Source organism: Dama dama, chromosome 6 (assembly GCF_033118175.1).
Source record: "Dama dama isolate Ldn47 chromosome 6, ASM3311817v1, whole genome shotgun sequence".
NCBI classification, from domain to species: Eukaryota; Metazoa; Chordata; class Mammalia; order Artiodactyla; family Cervidae; genus Dama; species Dama dama.
Genome location: NC_083686.1, coordinates 6646430 through 6667908, shown reverse-complemented (window position 1 = coordinate 6667908; position 21479 = coordinate 6646430). Strand labels below are relative to the sequence as shown.

The following is a 21479-nucleotide window of genomic DNA, read 5'->3' as shown; positions in this document are numbered from 1 at the left end:
GTCCTCTTCCCTGATGCACAACACTCTTCCTAGAATACAAACTTATCAATGAAAGGTGCGTGGTGGTCTGACAGAGCTGCAACTGAAGTCCATATTTCACCAAGCCAAAAGAGGGACAGAGGAAGATCAAATTTCAAATACCCTATAATAAATAAATATAATTAATAGAGAAATTTCTCTACACAATTATCCTAAACGATACCCAAATATATCTTTAATCTTATGTTACACAATTAAAAATTATTCTTTGTAATCAGCCCCATGGCCCTGTTCATTCTAAGTAAGAATCTTACCTTTGGTGGCGGTTTAGTCACTAAGTGGTGTACAACCCCATGGCCTGTCAGATTCCTCTGTCCATGGGATTTCCCAGGCAAGAATACTGGAGTGGGTTGCCATTTCCTCCTCCAGGGGATCTTTAGGACCCAGGAATGGAACCCAGGTCTCCTGCACTGCAGGTGGACTCTTTACCAGCTGAGCTCTAAGAGAAGCCCATCTCACCTTTTGTCACCAGTAACTGCATCTATCCGGGCTTTCCTAGTGGCTCAGTGATAAAGACTCTGCCTGTAAAGCAGGAGGCCCAGGTTTGATCTCTGGGTCAGAAAGAGCCCCTGGAGGAGGGTATGGCAACCCACTCCAGTACTCTTGTCTGGAGAATTCCATGGACTGAGCCTGGCAGGCTACTGGCCATAGGGTAGCAAAACAGCGACTAACCAACAACAAAGAAGTGTGACAAAGATGCTCACTAAACCAGAGTCTTCTCAGGCTCCACCGAGTCTTCTCAACTAGGCTCTGACCTTGAGGTCTGTCCTTGGCCCAGTTATTTCAGTTTTAGCAAAAATCATCCAGAATCAGTTTATCCACCCTACTCCCACCACCTTCAGCATTTGATAACCCTCAAGTATCTATGCATCCTCAATATCTTGCCACTTTGGTCTATTCTCAGCAAAAGGCAACAAAGGTCAGTCTAGCAGGAATCTCCCAACCTTGATGCTTCCTCTTAGTAATTTTCCTGACCCTTAGCCGGTTCTCTGGCTTTCCCCACTGGTCCTTGTCATATTCTGAGTTCAGTCCAATCTCTCTCCCTGACTGCAAAACTCCACTGCAGTAATCCCCTGAAAAGAGTCTTCCTTACTGTCTTTAACAAGTGTCATGTTTTTTTAACACAACATTATTTGCTATGAAACACTAACAAGTTTTGCCAATGATATATCAGAAGATGGCACAAGCTGTGATAAATATCCATTTGTACAACTCACCTTAACATTCTTCAGACCCTTTTCAAAGAGGCTAAGCATCTCAGAGAGTTTATTGTCAGAATGTACATTATAAATGGTCTGGCTGCGTTGTTGAAGCAAACCAATAATGTATTCATTTTCAATCTGCTCGTGCATTTTGAACTCCTTAAAAGTAGCATACAGAGACTGCAGAAGAGCACGGAAATCATTGTTGTTGGAAAAGTTGGTTTTAGAAAGCTGGAAAAAATTTAAAAAGAAGGCATAATAAGTACATACAAATATGCATCAAAAGGAAATATTCAAATGCATTCCTATTTAGTTTTGTACAGAGCAAAACACCTCCCTTACACTTTGTTAAAGTAGAAAAGGAAATTCCTAAATTATAAGTTTTAATGGTATAATAAAAAGTGCCCCAGGTAGGGAAGATGTTGATTTCTGAAGGAAAGCATATATACACCAACAAATCACACAGTTTCTTTAAATATGAGATTAAACCACACTTCCTCAAAACCTAAAATTCCATTACTCTATATTCCATATACTAAATTCCATATAGTAAACACAGATACTTCACAGAGTTATATGTAAACATTAAAGGAGCTGTGTTAGGATAAAGTGACACACTTTTTTCTTTGTTCAAATGCCCTATATGCTATTATACTACTTTTACAATATAAGAAATTCAAAAACTTTCTATTATAAATTGTTTTAACTTTAATATCACGATGAGTCTGATTTGTTCAGAAAATAAAGTACTGAGCTATTAGAACATTATTAGGTAATTTTAGGAGAACTAATTTTTTTTTTTTTTTTTAAAGAAAACCACGGTCAACACTTAGCAGTTTATATAAGGAACCATGTACTTTTCTAGAGTGGAAGCACTTGAGCAGTACAGTGTGAAAACCTTGTACATCAGGGCAAAAGAAAGTACATGCTCTTGAAGGAAAGGCTAAAATCAATGAAAATATACATAAATATATACACTGTCATTTTCTCTAATTCTATTCAACAAGAGAAAATGACGATCCTGATATAATTTTATTTTTCTGCATTTAATGTCAAGTTAAATTCTCATGTTGAAAGCATACATATTATCAAGAAACTTGATTCAAGCTGAAGTTCAAAGTAATATTCAAACCTTCTGTTATCTCCACTGTCACATTCAATGCATCTTCTATGATGTCAATTCCAATTTCAAAACCCATTTTAAAAGTGAAAATCTGATTAGCTTAAAAACAACACAGAGTAAATGAAGAAGAAGCTACAAACACCATACTTCCTAGACTTGTTCTGCCAAGTCTGATCTAGTATTCTGAAAATAGAGAAGAATCCATGGTGTCTTAATTGCCTGTTTTGGGCAAGAAGACCAGGCTCATGACGCAGCATCAGAAAGATGACAAGACTCCTAAAGTAAGACTATTCCACTATATAATTTAACCAAGGATTTTCTGTGAAAGGCAGAGGAATGAGGCATAAGGGTCATTTACAAAAAAACAGATGTTAGCATCAGATTCTCTAGGGGTGGTTCCCTTCTACTTGTCTATTAAGCTCAGTAACTCTGGGCAAGCTATTTTTCGCCAATGTCTTAGTTTCTTCTCGGTGTTAAATGGGAATAATAAAACTACCTGTACTTCACATAGCTGCTGTGAGATTAAATTGGTGCTTAATAATTAGCTATCATTACTTTGAAAATTATTCATTTTTATAAAAATTCATGTGCGTTTTTTTAACCTTATTCAAATATTTAATGAGTAGCTATTATAAGCCAGTCACTGTTTCTGGTAGTCGGGATAGCTCAGTGAACAAAACAGACATCTCTGCCTTTATGAAGTTTACATTCTAGTGATGGGAAATAAAATAACAAACTAACCACAATAAATAAATTACTTATAACAGGTGCTGGCAACTTTTTCTGTAAAGGGCCAGATATTTTAAGTTTTGTGGGGCATACCATCTGAGCAACTATTTAATTCAGTTTTTGTAGCGCAACTATTTAATTCAGTTTTTGTAGCTCACAAGTAGTCACATGAATCCGTAGCCATATTCCAATGAAGTTTTATTGATATTTATGGGCACTAAAATTTAAATTTCACATAATTTTTGCATGTCATAAAATATTATTCTTATTTTTTCCAACGACTTAAAAATGTAAAAACCATTCTTAGCTTCTTAGCCACACAAAAATAATGGGATAGAGTTGGTTAATCCAAGGTTGTAAATTTTCTCCTAAGAAATGTCACACAAAATTACAAGAAAATTCACTAGTGGCTAACCTCAGCAAATACTATCATGTGTCATTATATTAAAAGAAATTAAAAATGAGTGAGTAGAGATATTGATAAGAGGTATAACAAATGAAAGCATTAATGATAACTAAAAATTTTTTAAAAAACAAAAGGATAGCAGAAAACTAAATAATGATCTCATGTGAGTTATGGAAAATAACATCTTAAAAAAAGACATGCAGGAAACTTCGCATATATCCTCAATGAACTCTGAGAAAGTCTTTCATATTTAGTAACAAGCTCAGGTAAAGACCATGTCATGCTACAGACTGAGAAGCCAAATTAGAGGAAAGGACTCTACGTGGTACAGAGTCAGTCCTGCAGAGTGGTTAAAGATGCTGACTGCAGCTAGACTGCTCAGGTGTGAACTCGTCTCTGCCAGCTTTGTACCTCACTCGATTTCTTCCTCAGTAAAATAGGCCTGATGACATTAACTACCTAATAAGGCTCTTGTGACAATTAGGTAAGTTAATATATTTAAAGAACAAGGAATATAACATACATAATCCTACTTAGGTTTTTCTCTTATTCCTTATTCCTATGAAAAAATGAAAGTGAAAGTGTTAGTCACTCAGCTGTGTCCAACTCTTGTGACTCCATGGACTGTAGCCCACCAGGATCCTCTGCCCATGAGTTCTCCAGGCAAAGAATACTGTAGTGGGTTGCCATTTCTTTCTCCAGGGGGATCTTCCCAACCCAGGAACTGAACCCGGGTCTCCTGCATTGCAGAGAGATTCTTTACCAACTGAGCTATTTAGCCCAAATAAAGTTAGAAGTCCTTATCCTACCGAACAGTTTTTCTCCACTTGAAAAGAGCAACTGTCTTTAACCAGGTATCTAAAGTCAGTGCAGTGAAAAGAATAACCTGAGCATATACAAATTAACTTTTTAAAAATTTATTTATATGAATCATTTTTTAAAATTGCTTGCCTCTGCAAAGTTATTCAGTCATAGAGACTTGATTGAAACAAAACAATAAACACAGACACTAACAACATCTGGGACATACTGAGGCCTACAACGTGGTAGGTACTATACTAAATAATTTCATGTATTACTTAATTCTTAAGAACAATCCTAGTAAATTGATGTTACATTTACCATTTTATAGGTTAAAAACCTGAAGCTCAGAGAAAATAACTTATCCCAAACCATACAACTCGCAGACACAAAACAGAGACCAAGTCTCTGGGTTTGTGAGACCTGCTTACTTCCCACAAGATACCATTTTAGTCTCCATCATACAGCCATCTTTTCAGATCCAACAGATTAAACTGTCAGAATGCTTGGTCTAAAGGACTCCTTCTCACTAAGGGGTTGATTTTGCCCCCAAGGAACTGATGGACAAGGTCTCTACTGCATCTTAGTGGGTATGGCAGGAAAGGACTAAACAGCCTACCACGCACAGGACAGCCTCCACAACAAAGCATCATCTGGCCAAAACGTGACAGTGCTGCAGCTGAGAAGTACGGCTCCAAGTAAGTGTTTTTTCACCATGTTTAACCAGAGGGCAGGAGGAGAAGGGGACCACAGAGGATGAGATGGTTGGATGGCATCATCGACTCGATGGACATGGGTTTGGGTGGACTCCGGGAGTTGGTGATGGACAAGGAGGCCTGGCATGCTGCAGTTCATGGGGTCACAAAGAGTCGGACACGACTGAGCGACTGAACTGAGCTTAGTACGAAATACAGTCCAATCTAGACACATACACTTCTACCAAATTTCAGGAATCAATACTTCCCTCCCTAACCTGTGATGTACTCTCATCATTTACTTTTCTCTTTCATGTTTTTAATGCTATTTCTCATCCACAAAACTGATTCCAGGACCTACAAATGGGTCACAGAACTCACTCTGAAAAACACTGTAGGATTATAAAAGTTCCAAAGTGACCTGTAAGCTTGTATCCTCTGATGCATGGCAAACTTAACACAGGACCAGGATACACAAAATGAAAAAATAACAACATTCAGGCACATAGTATCTCCTATATTTTCAAAGAATTTATAACTGACTTTCTGTCTCAGACACTCTACAATGTAAAATCATACTTACAGACTGGCTTTAAACTGATTTGAAGTTGTGTGTCACTTAAAAAAAACTATGTAATAAGTTCAAAAACAGATATGAAAAACAGAATAACAAAAACTCAAATAACATTACCCCAAATAAGTTTTTACTTTTTCGTTCCTCAGCCAGATAATCCTTTCATTTGATCAAGACAGATTTACACTGAATGAAGAAACCTTAGTAATTATCTGCTCAAAATGACAGAAAAACCTATGATCCACCGATGAAATGTTCTGCATAAAATCATGTAGTTAGTAATAAGGAGCAGAACGAGTAGGGTTAACGCAAAAAAAAAAAACCATGGGCTTCAGAAAGGAAAAAAAAGTCCTAAAGACGAAAATTCAGCCTCCCCTAATTACCAGCTGAGTGAGTTAGTTTGGTAAGTTATTAATACTTAACCACTAAGTCTGTTTCCTCATCTTTAAATAAGGTCAATACTTGTCTCACAGGGCTCTTGTGAGGATTAAAAGTAAGGAAGCACATAATAAGAATGTGTTGAATTCCCTTTTATTTCCCCTCCTTAGCTCTCAATTCAATATTCTCTCCAATAAATCAATCTTCCCAATGTCAGTCAATAACAGTTTTTACAGGTATGCAGAGAAATAGAAAAACAAGGAAAACTAAATATATTCTTCATAAAGCTATACTCATTCAATTTTTTAAAAAAATAATCTATTCAAATTATTCTGAGCTTGTTTTCTCCCTAAGGTTTTGGTCTTAAGATGTCCTATCTTTATAAAATGATAAAATAGATGGCATAAGATTCTTATCTGAAAAACCTGGGCACTCCTTAGAGCCTCCGCCAACTGAACTTTTTATAGCTGGTCAATGTATAAGTCTGGAAATCTCTGTACCATGCACATCCTTACAACCACCACCTACTTTGCTCTCAGAAATCAATTCAAACAGGCTGTTAGCCCACTTCTGACCCTTTAATGTAAAGCTGACCAAATATTGCCCCCTTTGCTCCCACCATAGGTCATCTGGGTTTCCACAAAGCACAAACCATAGACTACCATCTGAAGAAAAGGAACAACTTCTCAAACGGCCAATACAAGCTACTACAGGCCCAACTGACAGGAAAAACTCCACGCTCACTGGCAGAATTAATGCTGTTAAGTTTTGAGGATTAAGGAAAACCTGAGGCATTAGAATAAACTGGAAAAAGGATGTGACCCAATATAAATATTGCCTAAAATCATCCCGATTTGGAAGGTGAGCGAATTAGCAAGATTTCATAATAGATTGTCACAAAAAAATTTTTCAGAAACTATTCTGGTTTCATACAAAGAAAATTAAACTAGGACTCAGTATCCTGACTTGGCTTCCATTTGGATCCATCACTGACTACTTATGCAAACTTGGTCTAACTAATCTAAGCCTACACATCCCCAGCTATAGAACAAAAATATTTCTGCTTTTACCTAACTAAAAAGACTGCTATCTGGATAACAAGAGTGAAAAACTTTTCCATAAAACCTTCTATAAATGTAAAAGAAAACTCATGAGCAAAGTATTAAATTAGGTACTATGCAGCACTATTTAAAATGGCTCATAACTTCAGAATAAATTATTCTAAGTCAACTAGCTTAAACATATAAATAATGGGTGTTACTAATAAACAAACGAATGCTTCTAAAATACACCACACTTGAAAAGTCAATATTCAAAATAAAACTGACTTCTTTATAATTACTGAGCATTCAGAGACAACATAAAGAATACCATGAATTAACATATCTTGTATTAAGTACAAAAACTAGTTCTCATTTTGTGAGGTTTTACTATATGCTGTTTGGGTTGGATACCCCTGGTCTATCCAACCAAAACATGGTAAAGGCAAAAGTTCAGGTGATAAATGAATAAAAACGTATAGTCCTTTGAGACAATTCAGCCATCGTAAAATACTTTTTTCCCCTCTAGCTCCCAAGGGCATACTAGGAGAAATTTCAATTAACTATTTGCATCAAAAAGAAATCCAGATGTAGAATTCTTATGCATTTTTCCCCCTAAATCACCTTGTTCTCTGATCCATAGCTCATAAAAATTGGAATTTTTAATCTTCCTGATGAATATATACAACAATCTAATCAATTCAAAATTAGTGATAATTTTAATTTCTGCTATATCAAATTGAAACTGCTTTCAAGAAGGGACATCGAACTACCAAGAATCTTATTTGACTAAAATAGTGCTTTTAAAAAGGGCACTGTATTTTCAAAATTTGTTCTAACGTTCTCAAATCACCAGGTAATGACACACAATATTAGTGACTGACTGCTTCAAATTTTTTACACAGGGCTGGTCAGTCTAGCACGTAACTAAATAAAGTTGTGATCCTTAACTATTTAGGGAGGGTCACCATCATTTGGAAATCTGATGAAAGCCATTAAGCCCTCAGAAAAATGCACCAAAATTTTCAAAACAATTCCAGGTGGTCCTGAACTACCTCTCCCCAATCTATAATAGAAGACTTCAAATTTTATTACTTCCTCATTAACTTTATCTTTTCAATTTTGAGAAAGTTAAAAATCCTCCCCAATTTTTTTCTTTCCTGCAACTGAAGGATACTGTCAGAATAACTAAGTTCAAAGGTCAGAGCAGGTAAACAGGTAAAAACACTACAGTAGGCTAACTCAAAAATCCGAAGTTATAGACTTAACTGACTACTTACCCACTTATTATGTTTCTCCTGGATAAGTGACTCTTACCCTTGGCTGCACGCTGGACTTTAAATAATACCTGATGCCAGGTCCCACCCTCAGAGATGCTGATTGTAGCGGTTAGGGCATCGGGACTTCTAACAGCCTTCAGGGTGATTCTAACGAGCAAAGAAGGTTGAGAACCACTATCCTAGACTACCCTGGTATTTAAACCTATATCTGAATCGTTTATTTTTAATTTTCAAAATGGAGGGAGGAAAAAGATGGTTGTGGATGCTTTTTTTAAGTGTGGCCTGGCACTGAACACTGAAGGCATCCTCCAACCAACTCACTGGGCTGTAAGAACACCTCTCTTCTCTCAACCGTGCTGTAATTTCTGAAAGTTCATCAAAGTTGACTTCTACGCTGAAGCATTAGAGGTCTTTAAGTGCTTTTTTGTTTGATTCACTGCTACACAAAGCATGATTGCCAGGTCGTCTCAGAATACCCGTAGGTGGACTCTCCCCAACACAAATGTTTGACAAAAATGCGGACTCCTAACACCGTTTGAAAATTATAGGCAAAAAGCCCTGGGATAGCTCCACAAATATGATTTTTGAGCTTTAGGCTGCACCTATTGAGAGTACAAAACGGCTCTCGCAGTTCCACCAACTTGTTCCCAGGCCCTTTTATTTGAGCCCACGTAAAGAATTCCAGCAGAGAATAGCTGTCTCATAACAAAACCGACCTCCAGTAAACGCTCTGGACAATCAAAGTTGCAAGGGGGAAAAAAAAAATGACCGCAAATAAAAGAGTGAATGTTCTCTGCTTCGTAAGCCAAGAAACCTTTCTCCCAAATCAAGCCCCTGCAAAGCTGAGAGGGGGAAAAAAAAAAATGGGCAGACCGAGTTGGGAAGAAGATGCCTGCGGGGCCAGGACGCAGGTCAGGGGTTCAGAAGAAGGATGGATGGGTGATAGTTAAGGAGGCACGGGGAGACCCCCCCCAAAGCCGGTCGGGGCAGGGCGGAGGGGACAAGGCTGAAAGGGGAGGGGGTGCAGCTGCGAGGACGGCCTGCGCCGGGCGGGGGAGGCCCGCAGGTGGCCGGCCTGGGTCCCCAGGAGTCGGCAGGGGGCGAAAGGGCCCCGCTCCCCCGGGGGACCCGGCGGGAGGCCCGACGCGGCCGCGGGAGCGCGCCCCCGAGGGCGGCGGGTGGCCAGGCCCTCGGCCCGGAGGGGGCCGCGCCGCGAGCTCCCGGGACCACGTCCGAGGCGGCCAGCCCGGCGGGGCGCGGGCTCCCGGGGAAAGCGCCGTGCTGACAGCTGCGCAGGCGGCGGTTCGCGCGGCGCGCGGCCCCTGGACGCTCAGGGCGCCGCGCAGGCCCGGCCCGCCCGGAGACCCGGCCCGCGCCTCCCCTCCGCCCGCGCGCTGCCCGGAGCCCGAGGCCCCGCAGCGCGGTACCTTGTCGCAGTAGAGCCCCACCAGCTGCTTCATCCGCCAGTGCGGGGCGGTGAAGACGTCCACTTCTTCGGGGAAGGGCGCCATCGCCACCACCTCAGCCGCCGCCGCCTCAGCAGCCGCGGCCGCCGCCTCTCCATAGACACCCTCGCCGCGGGGTAGAGGCGGCGCGCCCCCCTGCGCATGCGCCCGCCCCGTCGGCGCGCGCGCCCGAGCTGCCCAGCCGGCGGAGGCGCGGGGGCGCGCGCGGGCTGCCGCCGCCATGCGGTCCCTGCTGCACCACGTGACCCGACGCGCGGCGGAGGCTCGCGCTTCCACCTCCGAGCTCCACTTTCGTTCCTCGTCTGCCCGAGAAAGAAACCGTGTCTTTCCCCCTGTTTGTTTCCCTGTTAACGTTTCGCAACAGAAAAGACACGATCTGAGGGGAGAGAGTGTCGTCTTAGAGGCGTTGTCGGCGCTCCTCTTGGCCGCTGCGCCCACCAGGCCTTGAGGCCGAGGCGCCGAGTACAAAGGGCCGCGGTCGGTCGGCCCGGCCGCCCAGTTCGCCTGAGCGCCTGCGCTGGGCGCGCCCCGGCCCCCAACGAACCGCTCTTCGCCTCCCGCCTTTCCCGGTGCCTGCTCGGCCCCCCGGCCGGAGCGCTGACCTCCCTGCCCGCCGGTCAGGGGTCCCCAGCGATGAGGGGAACCGGGCCTGGGGGGTTCCAGAACTTGCGCCTCTCAGGGAAAACCGAGAGCAGGCCGAGGCCAGACAATGGCAGCCCCTGGGCTTGAGGGCGGGCGGGCGGGGAACCCCGGGGCTGGGGGCTGGGCGGGGACCACGCTTCGCCTCAGGGACAGGCAGGAGCGGAAGGCCGAGCAGAATCGTGGAGGAAGACTCCTGGGAGGGAAAATGTCTCCTGGGAATCAAAGGCGGGAAGACGCTTGAAGCTCAGAGATACCCGGTCAGGGTTGTCAGTAAGGGTCCTGGGTGCTGGGGAGTCTCGAGGGTAAATAATCCCAGAAAGTCGGTTGCGGGGAAAGAACCGCAGGACACATCCCTCTATTTTAAGCTGAGACTCAGAGAGAAAGGAGACTGCAACCAGGTCACTGGCAAGAAAAAGGTCAGTCTTTTCCGGACAGGTCGACTCAACCTGGCCTCAGTCCTCCAGGAGACCTAGGAAGACCCAGGTATGGGTCCAGATCAGACCTGGACTGTGTGAAATTAAAATACTGCCTGCCATGTCAATAAATAAGAAATGTTTTATGGCCATCAGCGATTTCTGGCATCCCAACGTGAATGAGGGCGCTCAAAATGGAATAGGGTGGTGGATGCAAGAAGCAGCTGCCACTCATTAAGATGATCTAGGAAATAGAATTGGCCCCAGATAGCTGAGGGGTGAATTCAGTGAGCCCAAAGGCTGGCATCTTCCGTACATAGCATGCTAAATTCCCTAACTTGATAGTTGAGTTTTCTTATCTCACAATAATCTTTCATGTTCAGACTGCCTGCTCCCTTTGTTGCAAACTTGTATATAGGCTGACTCCCCCCCTCCTGCCTCCTTGGAGCGGTTTTGTCTGAGCTACTGAGATGCTGTCTCCTGGGCTTGGGTCCTAACTGCTCCCATCAAATAAAATAACTCTCTACTTTCAGGTTGTGACTGTATTTTTTAGTCGACAGCTGGTTGGTTGGAGGGTTCATGAACATACAGAGAAATGGGAGTGAAAACAGGAAAGGTTGAAAACCTGGGGTTATGGGGTGTGGGGGTGTGTGTTCAGTCACCTCCAACTCTTGGTGACCCCCATGGACTGTAGCCCATCGGGCTTCTTTGTCCATGGGATTTCTCAGGCGCAATTATTGGAATGGGTTGGCAGCATTTCCTCCTACAAGGGATCTTTCTGACCCAGGGATTGAACCCATGTCTCCTGCATCTCCTGAATTGGCAGGTAGATTCTTTACCATTGAGCCATCTCGGAAGCCCTGTTCTGTAATTTGCTTAATGACTATAAAATCCAGGAGAGCAAGAACCAGGTGTGTTCTGTTCAACCCTTACATCCATACTATCAGAGTTCCAAGACAATATAGGGGTTTGATGAATATTCAATAAATGATGGAGTAGAAGAATATAAGAACTTTGCATAAGAACGCTTTCGTTTATTTCTAATCTTACTATGTGCCACTTACTGAAAGGCAGTATGAGCAGTGTTTGAGAGCACAGATTGGCGCTGAAGCTGGATTCCTGGTTTGAGGGATACTGCATGTGTGACCTTGAGCAAGCATCCCTACCTTCTCTGTGCCTCAGGTTCCTCATATATGTAATGGGGTTAACACAGCCATGAACTCTATGCTTGTGCCCCCCTCAAATTCAAATGTTGAAACCCTACTCCTCATGTGATGTTATGAGGTGGGCAGTTGGGAGGTAATAGGATTAGATGAAGTCATGAAAGTAAAACCCTAATACTGAGTCCCTAAGGAGCTCACCACCCTTCTGTCCTCATTTGCATGTGAAGACATGAGATGATGGCTTATACATAGTCTGTCTTAGAAATGAGAACAATTCTTGTATAATAGAATATAGAGAAGGTCCTTGATAGCTATTTCACTTTCTCTCATCCTCTCCCCTGTCTTCATTTTTTTTAAACTCTACTATTTCACTACAGCTTTGCGTCTATATTTTCTGATATCCCCCAGAAGACATTTTCTTATTTTCCTTCTGTTTCTTTACCCTATTCTGATCTGTCACTCAAGTTGTTTCGAAATGTGGACGCAGACCTCAGGTCAACCAGTTACACAGAGCAATGAGCTCCATGATACTAGGCAAATGGTTTTATCCTCAGCACTTAGAACAATGCCTGTCATACATACACTGAGTACTCAATCTTTGTTGAATAAAGAAAGAAGGAATGAAGGAAATTCATGGCATTCTGTAATTTCCCCATTTTGTGTGTTAGTCACTCAGTTGTGTCCAGCTCTTTGCAACCCCATGGACTGTAGCCCACCAGGTTCCTCTGTCCATGGGATGCTCCAGAAAAGAATACTGGAGTAGATTGACATTTCCTTCTCCAGCTCTTCCCAACCCAGAGATCGGACTCTGGTCTCCTGCATTGCAGGCAGATTCTCACCATATTTTGTTTCAAAATACCAATTTGTGTCTGTTGTTCACCAGTATACGCCTAGAACCAGGCACATTGAATAGGTGTTTAACAAACAAACAAAAAAAGGCATTCCACACAGTTTCACTGTAACCTAGACCCTGAAGCAGTGTGGTTAGCTGAACAGTAGTAACAGCCATATTGGACTGATCATTTCAGGGAATTTAAGATGATAAAATGAAAGAAAGTAATAAAAAAAAAAAAAAGTAATAAGTCCCGTGGGTCATTCTTCCTTTCAGAAGAAGCTATTAACTTTTGCACCGTGTGCTGAGTAAGGTAATAATTAATCACCAGATATATCCAGAATACATGATTGATTTACATTAAACTTTAGCCCTAGAAAGAAGACATTGATCAGCCTAGAATCATTTTTATGGGTTCCTGCAACTACAGCAGATCAGGAACTGCTATGAAGGTCAAGGTTATTGGCTTAATCATGCCTTTATGATTTCTTCTGACATATGAAAGTGAAGGAATTCTAACAACCATCTCCTCATAACATCACGTGAGGAGATTTCAACATCTGAATTTGATGAGGGCTCAAGCAGTGAGTTTATGGCTGTATTAACTCCATTTTACACATGAGGAAACAGGCAGAGAGAAGTCACAGGTAACAAGGGACTAGATAAGGCATAAAAACAGAGCAGCAAAAATGCGCGGTGCAAAGTGCCCAGTGGACTGGGAACGCCTTTCCTTTTCTCATTCTCTCTGAGAACAGCATGCTATGGGGGAAAAAAATGCCAAATCATTCCCCGGTGACCTAAATGTCTGATGACATGAGGCCTCTTTACTGGTATTGTTGCAGTGAAAAGGAAAAAAGAGGAATGAGTTGGTTTTGGTTGTTTTTTTTTTTTTTTTTTTTTCCTCTTTCCTAAGAACAAAGAAGATAGCAAGCAGGGCTGATCACTCCTAGTTTTTACTTTGTTACGTTGACCATCTGATTCGGAGAGCCGACATACTGGAAAAGACCCTGATGCTAGGAAAAGACTGAAGGCCAAGGAGAAGAGGGCGGTAGATGATGAGTTGGTTAAATGACAGTTGGTGATGGACAGGGAAGCCTGGCATGCTGTAAAGAATCGGACAGGACTTAGTGACTGAACAACAATCTGGAATCTGTGACTAAATTTGCTTTTCTGCCCCCTAAGTCTGCAGAAGCTACATTTCACACCTGTTACCATTTGATTCTATGCTAATTACATCCTGTTTCTGAGGCTCACCTTTACAAACTACCTCTCCTATTTTTTCTCTTTTTGCATTATAGAAAGGGCCACAGGGTTACCAGGCTGCCAGACTCAATTACTGGGTTACCTGACACCAGCCTGTGACTGTTGTTGAAACAATGCAAGAGGAAGAAGAAGACAAGATCCTGACACCTTTGTTCCTCCCCCCTAATCTTATATAAGCCTCTGGACTCCTTGTGGAAGGGCCATGGGCACACACAGTTCTTTAGGCAGGAGCCCACAGGGTGTCCCCCTCACCCCATCCTGCCCCCAACCACTCCACCAGCTGAAGATTAGAAATAGAAAGCCACCTTTCTATTTCCTCCAAACTCTGTCTCCATTTTTTTTTAAATTCATATTTGGTGGGCAGAGAAAGCCAAGTTTGGCAGCAACACTGTTTTCCAGCCCTGGTTTTGAGGGCCCTGGAGAGGATTACGAGTCAGGGAAAGTCCATACAAAGGCATTTATATTTAACTGTGTTTAACTGAGTTTATGACAGCACTTTTCCCGCCAAGCAGCGCGTGCGTTGTGAAAGTAAGCAATGAAAGGCCTTTGCTAACCCCAACGGAGAAGGAAATGGCAACCTACTCCAGTATTCTTGCCTAGAGAATCCTGTGGACAGAGGAGCCTGGTGGGCTGCTGTCCATGGGGTCGCACAGAGTCGAACACGACTAAAGCGACTTAGTGTGCGTGAATGCATTGGAGAAGGAAATGGCAAAAAAAAAAAAAAGAAGGAAATGGCAACCCACTCCAGTGTTCTTGCCTGGAGAATCCCAGGGACGGGGGAGTCTATGGGGTCGCACAGAGTTGGACACGACTGAAGCGACTTAGCAGCAGCAGCAGCAACCCCCAACAGTTGGAATCCCAGACCTAACTCAGTACCAGAGCTGATCCTTACTGTCAGTCAAAATAAGCAACTAAGCACGCGTGTGCACACACACATACACACACACGCACACACATGGCAGGCTAGGTTCATTGATTTAGGAGTAAAGCTCTTAGCAGGGATGATGGCATTTTTAAAAGAAAAGATAGACACTGAGTTGAAATGTGAGGCCCAATGCTATGTTTTTTCTTTTTTCTTTTTATTTTCCTTTCAAATGCTGTATTTGCGCATGAAGCCCAGAATATGAAATATACATAGGTCTGCACTTTGCTGCATGCTTTTACTTTCTGTCTTTTAACTTAAATAGCAAGTGCTATTGTTATTTTCCCATTGGTTTTCACTAAACAGAGATGAGTGGTTGTGTGTATTCTTTTGCTGGGGTGGTCAAAAGTAAATATCACAGACTTAACACCAGAAACTTTCTCACAGTTCTGGAAGTCCAACATGGAGGTGTCAGCAGCTTTGATCTGAGGCCTCTCTCCTTGGCTTGCAAATGGCCACTTTCTCGTGGTGTCCTCATGTGGCTTTTGCTCTGTGCCTGTGCGTGTCTGGCGTCTGTGTCCTAATCTCCTTCTCAAATAAGGACACCAGTAAGATTGCACCAAGGTCCACCCTAACCACCGCATTTTAACTTAATCACCCCTTTAAAGCCCCTATCTCAGAATACAGTCACCAAGATACTGAGGGTTAGGACTTCAATATATGAATTTGAAGGGAGCACAATTCAGCCTCTAACTCTACAGAAAGAAAAGCTTGTCATAAAAGGTACAGTAAAGGCTTTTTCACAATAAGAAAAATAATGGGAAACAACTGGATGTCTCTCAATAGAATACTGGATAGTTGATAAATTATGGTACATTGATTCAATAGATAAATAAATATGCACCTGCTAAAAAGTACAAGATAGATCTATATTTGCTGCTATGGAATGAAACCAAGGTGTTCCAAGTTAAGAGGGAAAAAACAACGGAGAGAACATTTTGTTAAGTATGTTCTCCTTTGTTTTTTTTTTAATATAGTATGTATTTCTAGAATAAAACAGGAAAAAGTTGTAAGCAGGGCTCCTAGGATGAGAAACAGTTAAATGTTTTTTAAATATATCCATACCCTTTGGTACAGTTTTAATATTTTGCTATGTTCACCTATTTTCCTTATAGTTATAAAAATCTGTCAATAATAATGCATTTTAAGAGAATTTTAAATGAATAAAAATACTAACATGTTTGGTTGTATATAATCAGTAGCAACAGTTCTAGTTTCAGGTAGAGCCATTTCATGTTGTGTCAGTTGCCAAGTTGTGTCCAGCTCTTTGCACCCCCATGGACTGTGTCATGCTAGACTCCTCTCTCCTCTATCTCCCAGAGTATTCTCAGATTCTTGTCCATTGAGTTGGTGATGCTATCTAACTGTCTCATCCTCTATCTCCCTCTTCTCCTGCCCTCATCCTTTCCCAGCATCAAGGTCTTTTCCAATGAATCAGTTCTTCATGTCAGGTCACCAAAGTATTAAGAGTTTCAACCTCAGCATCAGTGCTTCTAGTGAATATTCAGGGTTGATATCCTTTAGAGTCAACTGGTTTGATCTCCTTACTGTCCAAGGGACTCTCAAGAGCCTTCTTTAGCACCACAGTTTGAAGGCATTAATTCTTTGGCACTCAGCCTCCTTTATGGTCCAACTCTCACATTCATACATGACTATTGGAAAAATCATAGGTCTGACTATATGGACCTTTGTCGGCAAAGTGATATCTCTATTTTTTAATATGTGGTCTAGGTTTGTCATAGCTTTCCTTCCAAGGAGCAAGTGACTTTTAATTTCATGGCTGCATCACCAAAGTGATTTTGGAGCCCAAGAAAATAAAACCCATCACTGCTTCCACTTTTTCGCCTTCTATTTATGCTTACCCCAAAACTATATTCTAATCTGCCCTGCCTCTGACTACTCTGATTACACTGCCCTTGGGTCCACATCTATTTTTCCAATAAGAATGGAAGCCTCCTTGAGGGAAGGGACGGGTTTTTTATGACCTTGTAGAAATAGGTATGATAAAAGGTTAACTGAAAGCAACATGATCAAAATTGCACGTGATCCACACCAGGCTTTTAAAAATGCATAGAAACGATTGCAAATAAGTGGCACAGAGTCTTATTAAGTCTCCTCTGAGAGACACAGTTACAGATGATTCCCTCCCTCCTCTATATGTTTCTGTTCTTTCCAGTGTTTTGAATGAGAATGTTTACTTTTGATGTCAGAGTACAGAAATGACAATATTACAAACAATCTTACAGCAACTATATTTTAAAATACTTTTGAAAGGGGATTGGAGAAGGAAACGGCAACCCACTCCAGTATTCTTGCCTGAAAAATCCCATGGATGGAGAAACCTGGGAGGCTAAGTCCATGGGGTTGCAAAGAGTCGGACACAACTGAGCGACTTCACTACACTTTGAAAGGTGATAAAAGGAAATGCTGTGTATCAAAATGTTGGCACTGGCTTTTGCTGGTGGGACTATGACTGATTGGAGGAGAGGAGAGCTACTTTTTTTCCTCGAAATTTTAGCAACCAATTTGTTTCCAAATTTTGTATTTGAAAAACAAAATTAAGGTTTGGTATTTTTTAAGATTTCAGTTTAATTAATATCGATCATCTTTAGATCCACCATTGTAGAGCTGTATATCAATTTCTTGGAAGTCCTGCTCTACCACCCAGACATATAGATGCTTCCTGTACCTCTGCTGGAGGCCTGTGAGTGCATCTCCTGCCACACGGTCCCATCTTCTGGAGTGGGTCTCTCCCAGTCTGTCACTAGGGAACCATTCCAGTGAGTTCTAGCTGAGTTCTCATCCTTAGACCACCAAGCCATTGTGGCACTTCCTACAGGACATAGACTTAGGACCCTCTTCACCAAGGCTAGGCTGCCCTGGACTTCCCTGGTGGTACACTAGTTAGGAATCTACCAGCCAATACAGGGGACAAGGGTTTGATCCCTGGTAGGGGAAGATCCCACATACCATGGCGCAAGTAAGTCCTCGAGCCCCAACTACTGAAGCCCGAGTGGTTAACAATTTACCTGCCAGTACAGGGAACAAGGGTTTGATCCTGGTAGGGGAAGATCCCACATACCATGGCATAACCAAGCTCTCGAGCCCCAACCACTGAAGCCCATGCTCTGCAAGAAGAGCAGCCACCACAATGAGAAGCCCCCGCACCGCAACTGGAGTGTAGCCCCCACTCGCCGCAACTAGAGAAAGCCCCTGCCCCTCAACCAAGACCCAGCGCAGCCACAAATCAATAAAAAAGCAAGTAATAAAGTGCAGCTAGTTGCTACAAAGTTGGGGGTTAGCCCCCACATTGGGCATTTTCCTGTCTGGTGGCCCTCTGTGCTCACAGTGAGTCTGTGTCCATTTCAGGAACTTGAAGTTTGCATTTCTGGAGCACATTCTTGACTCAAAGAAGGAGGCAACAGATCGGAATGCTGGTGCTACTTTCTTTAGCCTTTTTTTCAAGTTGTGGAGCTCTCTCCCCTAGAGGAGGTTTACTCACAAGTGAGAAAAAGAAATGCTGGGACATATACAAAGGCACAGGAGAACAGAAGAGCTGAGGAGAAGAGGCATAAAAGATAGGACAGACATTAAAAGATGAGGAAGCTCAGAGTGGGGGAAGGATTAAAGAAAGGTAAAAGATATAGGTGGATGTAAACAGAAGGAAACAATAATCAAGATGCATTGATGGGAATTTGCTGTCTGGCTCAGAAAACTCAAACGGGGGCTCTGTATCAACCTAGAGGGGTGGGATGGGGACGGAGACGGGAAGGAGTTTCAAAAGGGAGCGGATATATGTATCCCTATGGCTGATTCGTGTTGAGGTTTGACAGAAAACAACAAAATTCTGTAAAGCAATTATCCTTCAATTAAAAAAAAAACCAAAAAACAAAAGATGCACTGTGGTCAGGACTTCCCTGGTGGTCCACTGGCTAAGACTCTGTGCTCCCAATGCAGGGGGCCCAGGTTCGATCCCTAGTCAGGGAACTAGATCCCACAAGCCACTACTCTGAGTTCCTGCACTGCAACTAAATCCTGAGTGCCGGAACTAAGAACTGGTAGAGACAAATAAATAAATAAATTTTTTTAAAATGCATTGAGGTCTTAACATGTCCCAGGTACTTAAGTGCTTCACATGAGAATTGTCATGTGTAATCCTCACAACTACTACATGTGGAAGGTTCTACCATTTTTCCCACTTGATGGGAAAAAGAAAATACCGTTTAGAGTTATTATTTGTCCAAGGTCATAGAGGTAGTGAGTGGGAAATCAGGAATTTAATCTCTGTCTTCCGCACCCTAGAACCTGTACTTAACCTTACACTGAAAAACAGTTCTCTGTCATCAGTTTACATCAACACACTAAACACCTAACATGTGCTATTAACCTTTGAACAGGAGCCAAAGGTGACAAGGAAGAATATAGGCCACACCACAAACTACGTAAGTGTCTAAATACAGAGTAATTCAGTTCCTTAGATTATCTTTGGAAAAGACACAGTTTAGATAACGCTAAGACTATAGTTTGCTCCAGTAGGGATACTGCTGGGCCCCAAGGGGCTTCTGGGCACAAGGCCTTTCATGTCTTCTATTTCTTCATTGATAGGAAATAGCCTTCATTCAGCCACCATGACCTTCCCTGAGTTCCAAAGAGCAGATTCAAACAGTTGTTAATTGGGGAAGGGAGAGGATGTGAGACCAGGAGAAACTAACAATCAGGAGCAGCCTTGGGGCAAGGTCCTATTTCCCCACCAAGGGATGAAATGTTGTTTTTGTTTAGGTGCTAAGTCACAGCCGACTCTTTTGCGACTCCATGGCCTGTAGTCTGATAGGCTCCTCTGTCCATGGGATTTCCCAGGCAAGATTATTGGAGTGGGTTGTCATTTCCCTCTCCAGGGAATCTTCCCAACCCAGGGATGGGACGTATGTCTCCTGCATTGGCAGGAGTGTTCTTTATCACTGAGCCACTAGAGAAGCCTCATGCACAAGAATACCTTTGAGCTATTTTGCAAATACTATAACCCCTTCCAGGTGGGAGAAGGTAACAATTGACAATGGAATGCTGCCATGAGCATGTAGACCCCAGTTGGACCTGAAGGTTGATGATGTTGACTCCTACTAACCTCGCTACCAACTCATTAGAAAGATGTGCACAAGCTGATCATGCCCACTTTGAACAATTACTATAAAACTTCTCACTATGTTCCCCAAGTTGGGCCACACAGTTTTGAGGGCATTAGCCTACTGTGTCCCCCTTTACCTGGCAAAGCAATAAAGCTACTTTTCTACTTCACTCAGAACTCTGTCTCCAAGATTCAATTCAGCGCCAGTGCACAGAGAAGCCGAGCTTTTGGCATCAGTAGGAGTATGGAGATAAGATGTGCACAGTGGTCCATAAAGTTTCTTTGCAAAATTTCCAGAGAAATAAGAGCCTTCCATTTCCTAGACATACCTGTGTGTCACTTACCCATTCTTAATATTGCCAAGTCAACACCAACTCCTCTATTATGAGCTGACTTGCAGGATGGTGCAGTGTGTATGGCCCGAGGGAAAGGTGGTGACTAGTATCATGGGCAACTTGCTTCAGCTGTTTTCAACATGTAATGAGGGAAAGTATAACCAGTTTCTGGAATGGAAAGGAATGATAAGCTTCTTGTAAATTGTCAGGTTTGCATTCATTGTAATGATGACATCTGGCAGGTGATTGCTTAATCTCTGCCTAAGCAGGCGGAGGTGAGTGTTTAGAGAAGTATCAGTTCGGTTTCCTTCCTCATAACCTAAAACACAGTACAAAAAATATTACCAGGTGTATAAGACAACTCTCAGAAATTTAAATGCTAAGAGGTACATGAAAGTCCTGAAAGTGTTAGCCACTCAGTCGTGTCCGACTCTTTGTGACCCCCATGGATGGTAGCCTGCCAGGCTCTTCTGTACATGGAATTCTCCAGGCAAGAAAACTGGAATGGGTAGCCATTCCCTTCTCCAGGGAACTTCTTGACCCAGGGATTGAACCTGGGTCTCCTGTGTTGCAGGCAGATTCTTTACCATCTGATCCACCAGGGAAGCCCATATGGATGGCAAGAGTTATATCAGCAGAAGGAAACAGGCCTGTCATATATACGTCCTTTCCAGTAGTCATGGACGGATGTGAGACTTGGACCATAAAGAAGGCTGAACACTGAAGAATTGGTGCTTTCAAACTGTGGGGCTGGAGAAGACTCTTGAGAATCCCTTGGACAGCAAGGAGATCAAACCAGTCAATCCTAAAGGAAATCAACCCTGAATAGCCACTGGAAGGATTGATGCTGAAGCTCTAGTATGCTGGCCACCCAATGTGAAGATCTGACTCATTGGAAGACTCTGATGCTGGGAAAGATTGAAGGCAGGAGAAGGAGTGACAGAGACAGAGGATGAGATGGTTGGATGGCATCATCAACTCAATGGACATGAATTTGAGCAAACTCTGGAGTTAAAAGGACAGGGAAACCTGGCATGTTGCAGTCCATGGGGTC

The 21479-nt window shown here is 42.6% G+C and overlaps 1 protein-coding gene across 3 annotated transcripts in view; it reads right to left on the bottom strand.

The window, feature by feature from the left end:
- The window catches only part of FBXL5 (F-box and leucine rich repeat protein 5), a 61982-nt gene extending 41455 nt beyond the window's left edge, over nt 1–20527 (bottom strand). For 2 of the 3 annotated variants that reach the window (XM_061145486.1, XM_061145487.1), the window contains exons 1-2: nt 9695–9862; nt 1257–1472 (exon numbers count right to left, since the gene is read on the bottom strand). In XM_061145486.1, coding sequence (XP_061001469.1) covers nt 1257–1472; nt 9695–9778 — 300 coding nt within the window. In that variant the 5' untranslated portion in view covers nt 9779–9862. Of the gene's footprint in view, nt 1–1256; nt 1473–9694; nt 9863–20434 lie in introns of those variants that run through there. The other variant, XM_061145488.1, reaches the window with a different exon arrangement.
- Between the last annotated feature and the right edge of the window lie 952 nt (nt 20528–21479).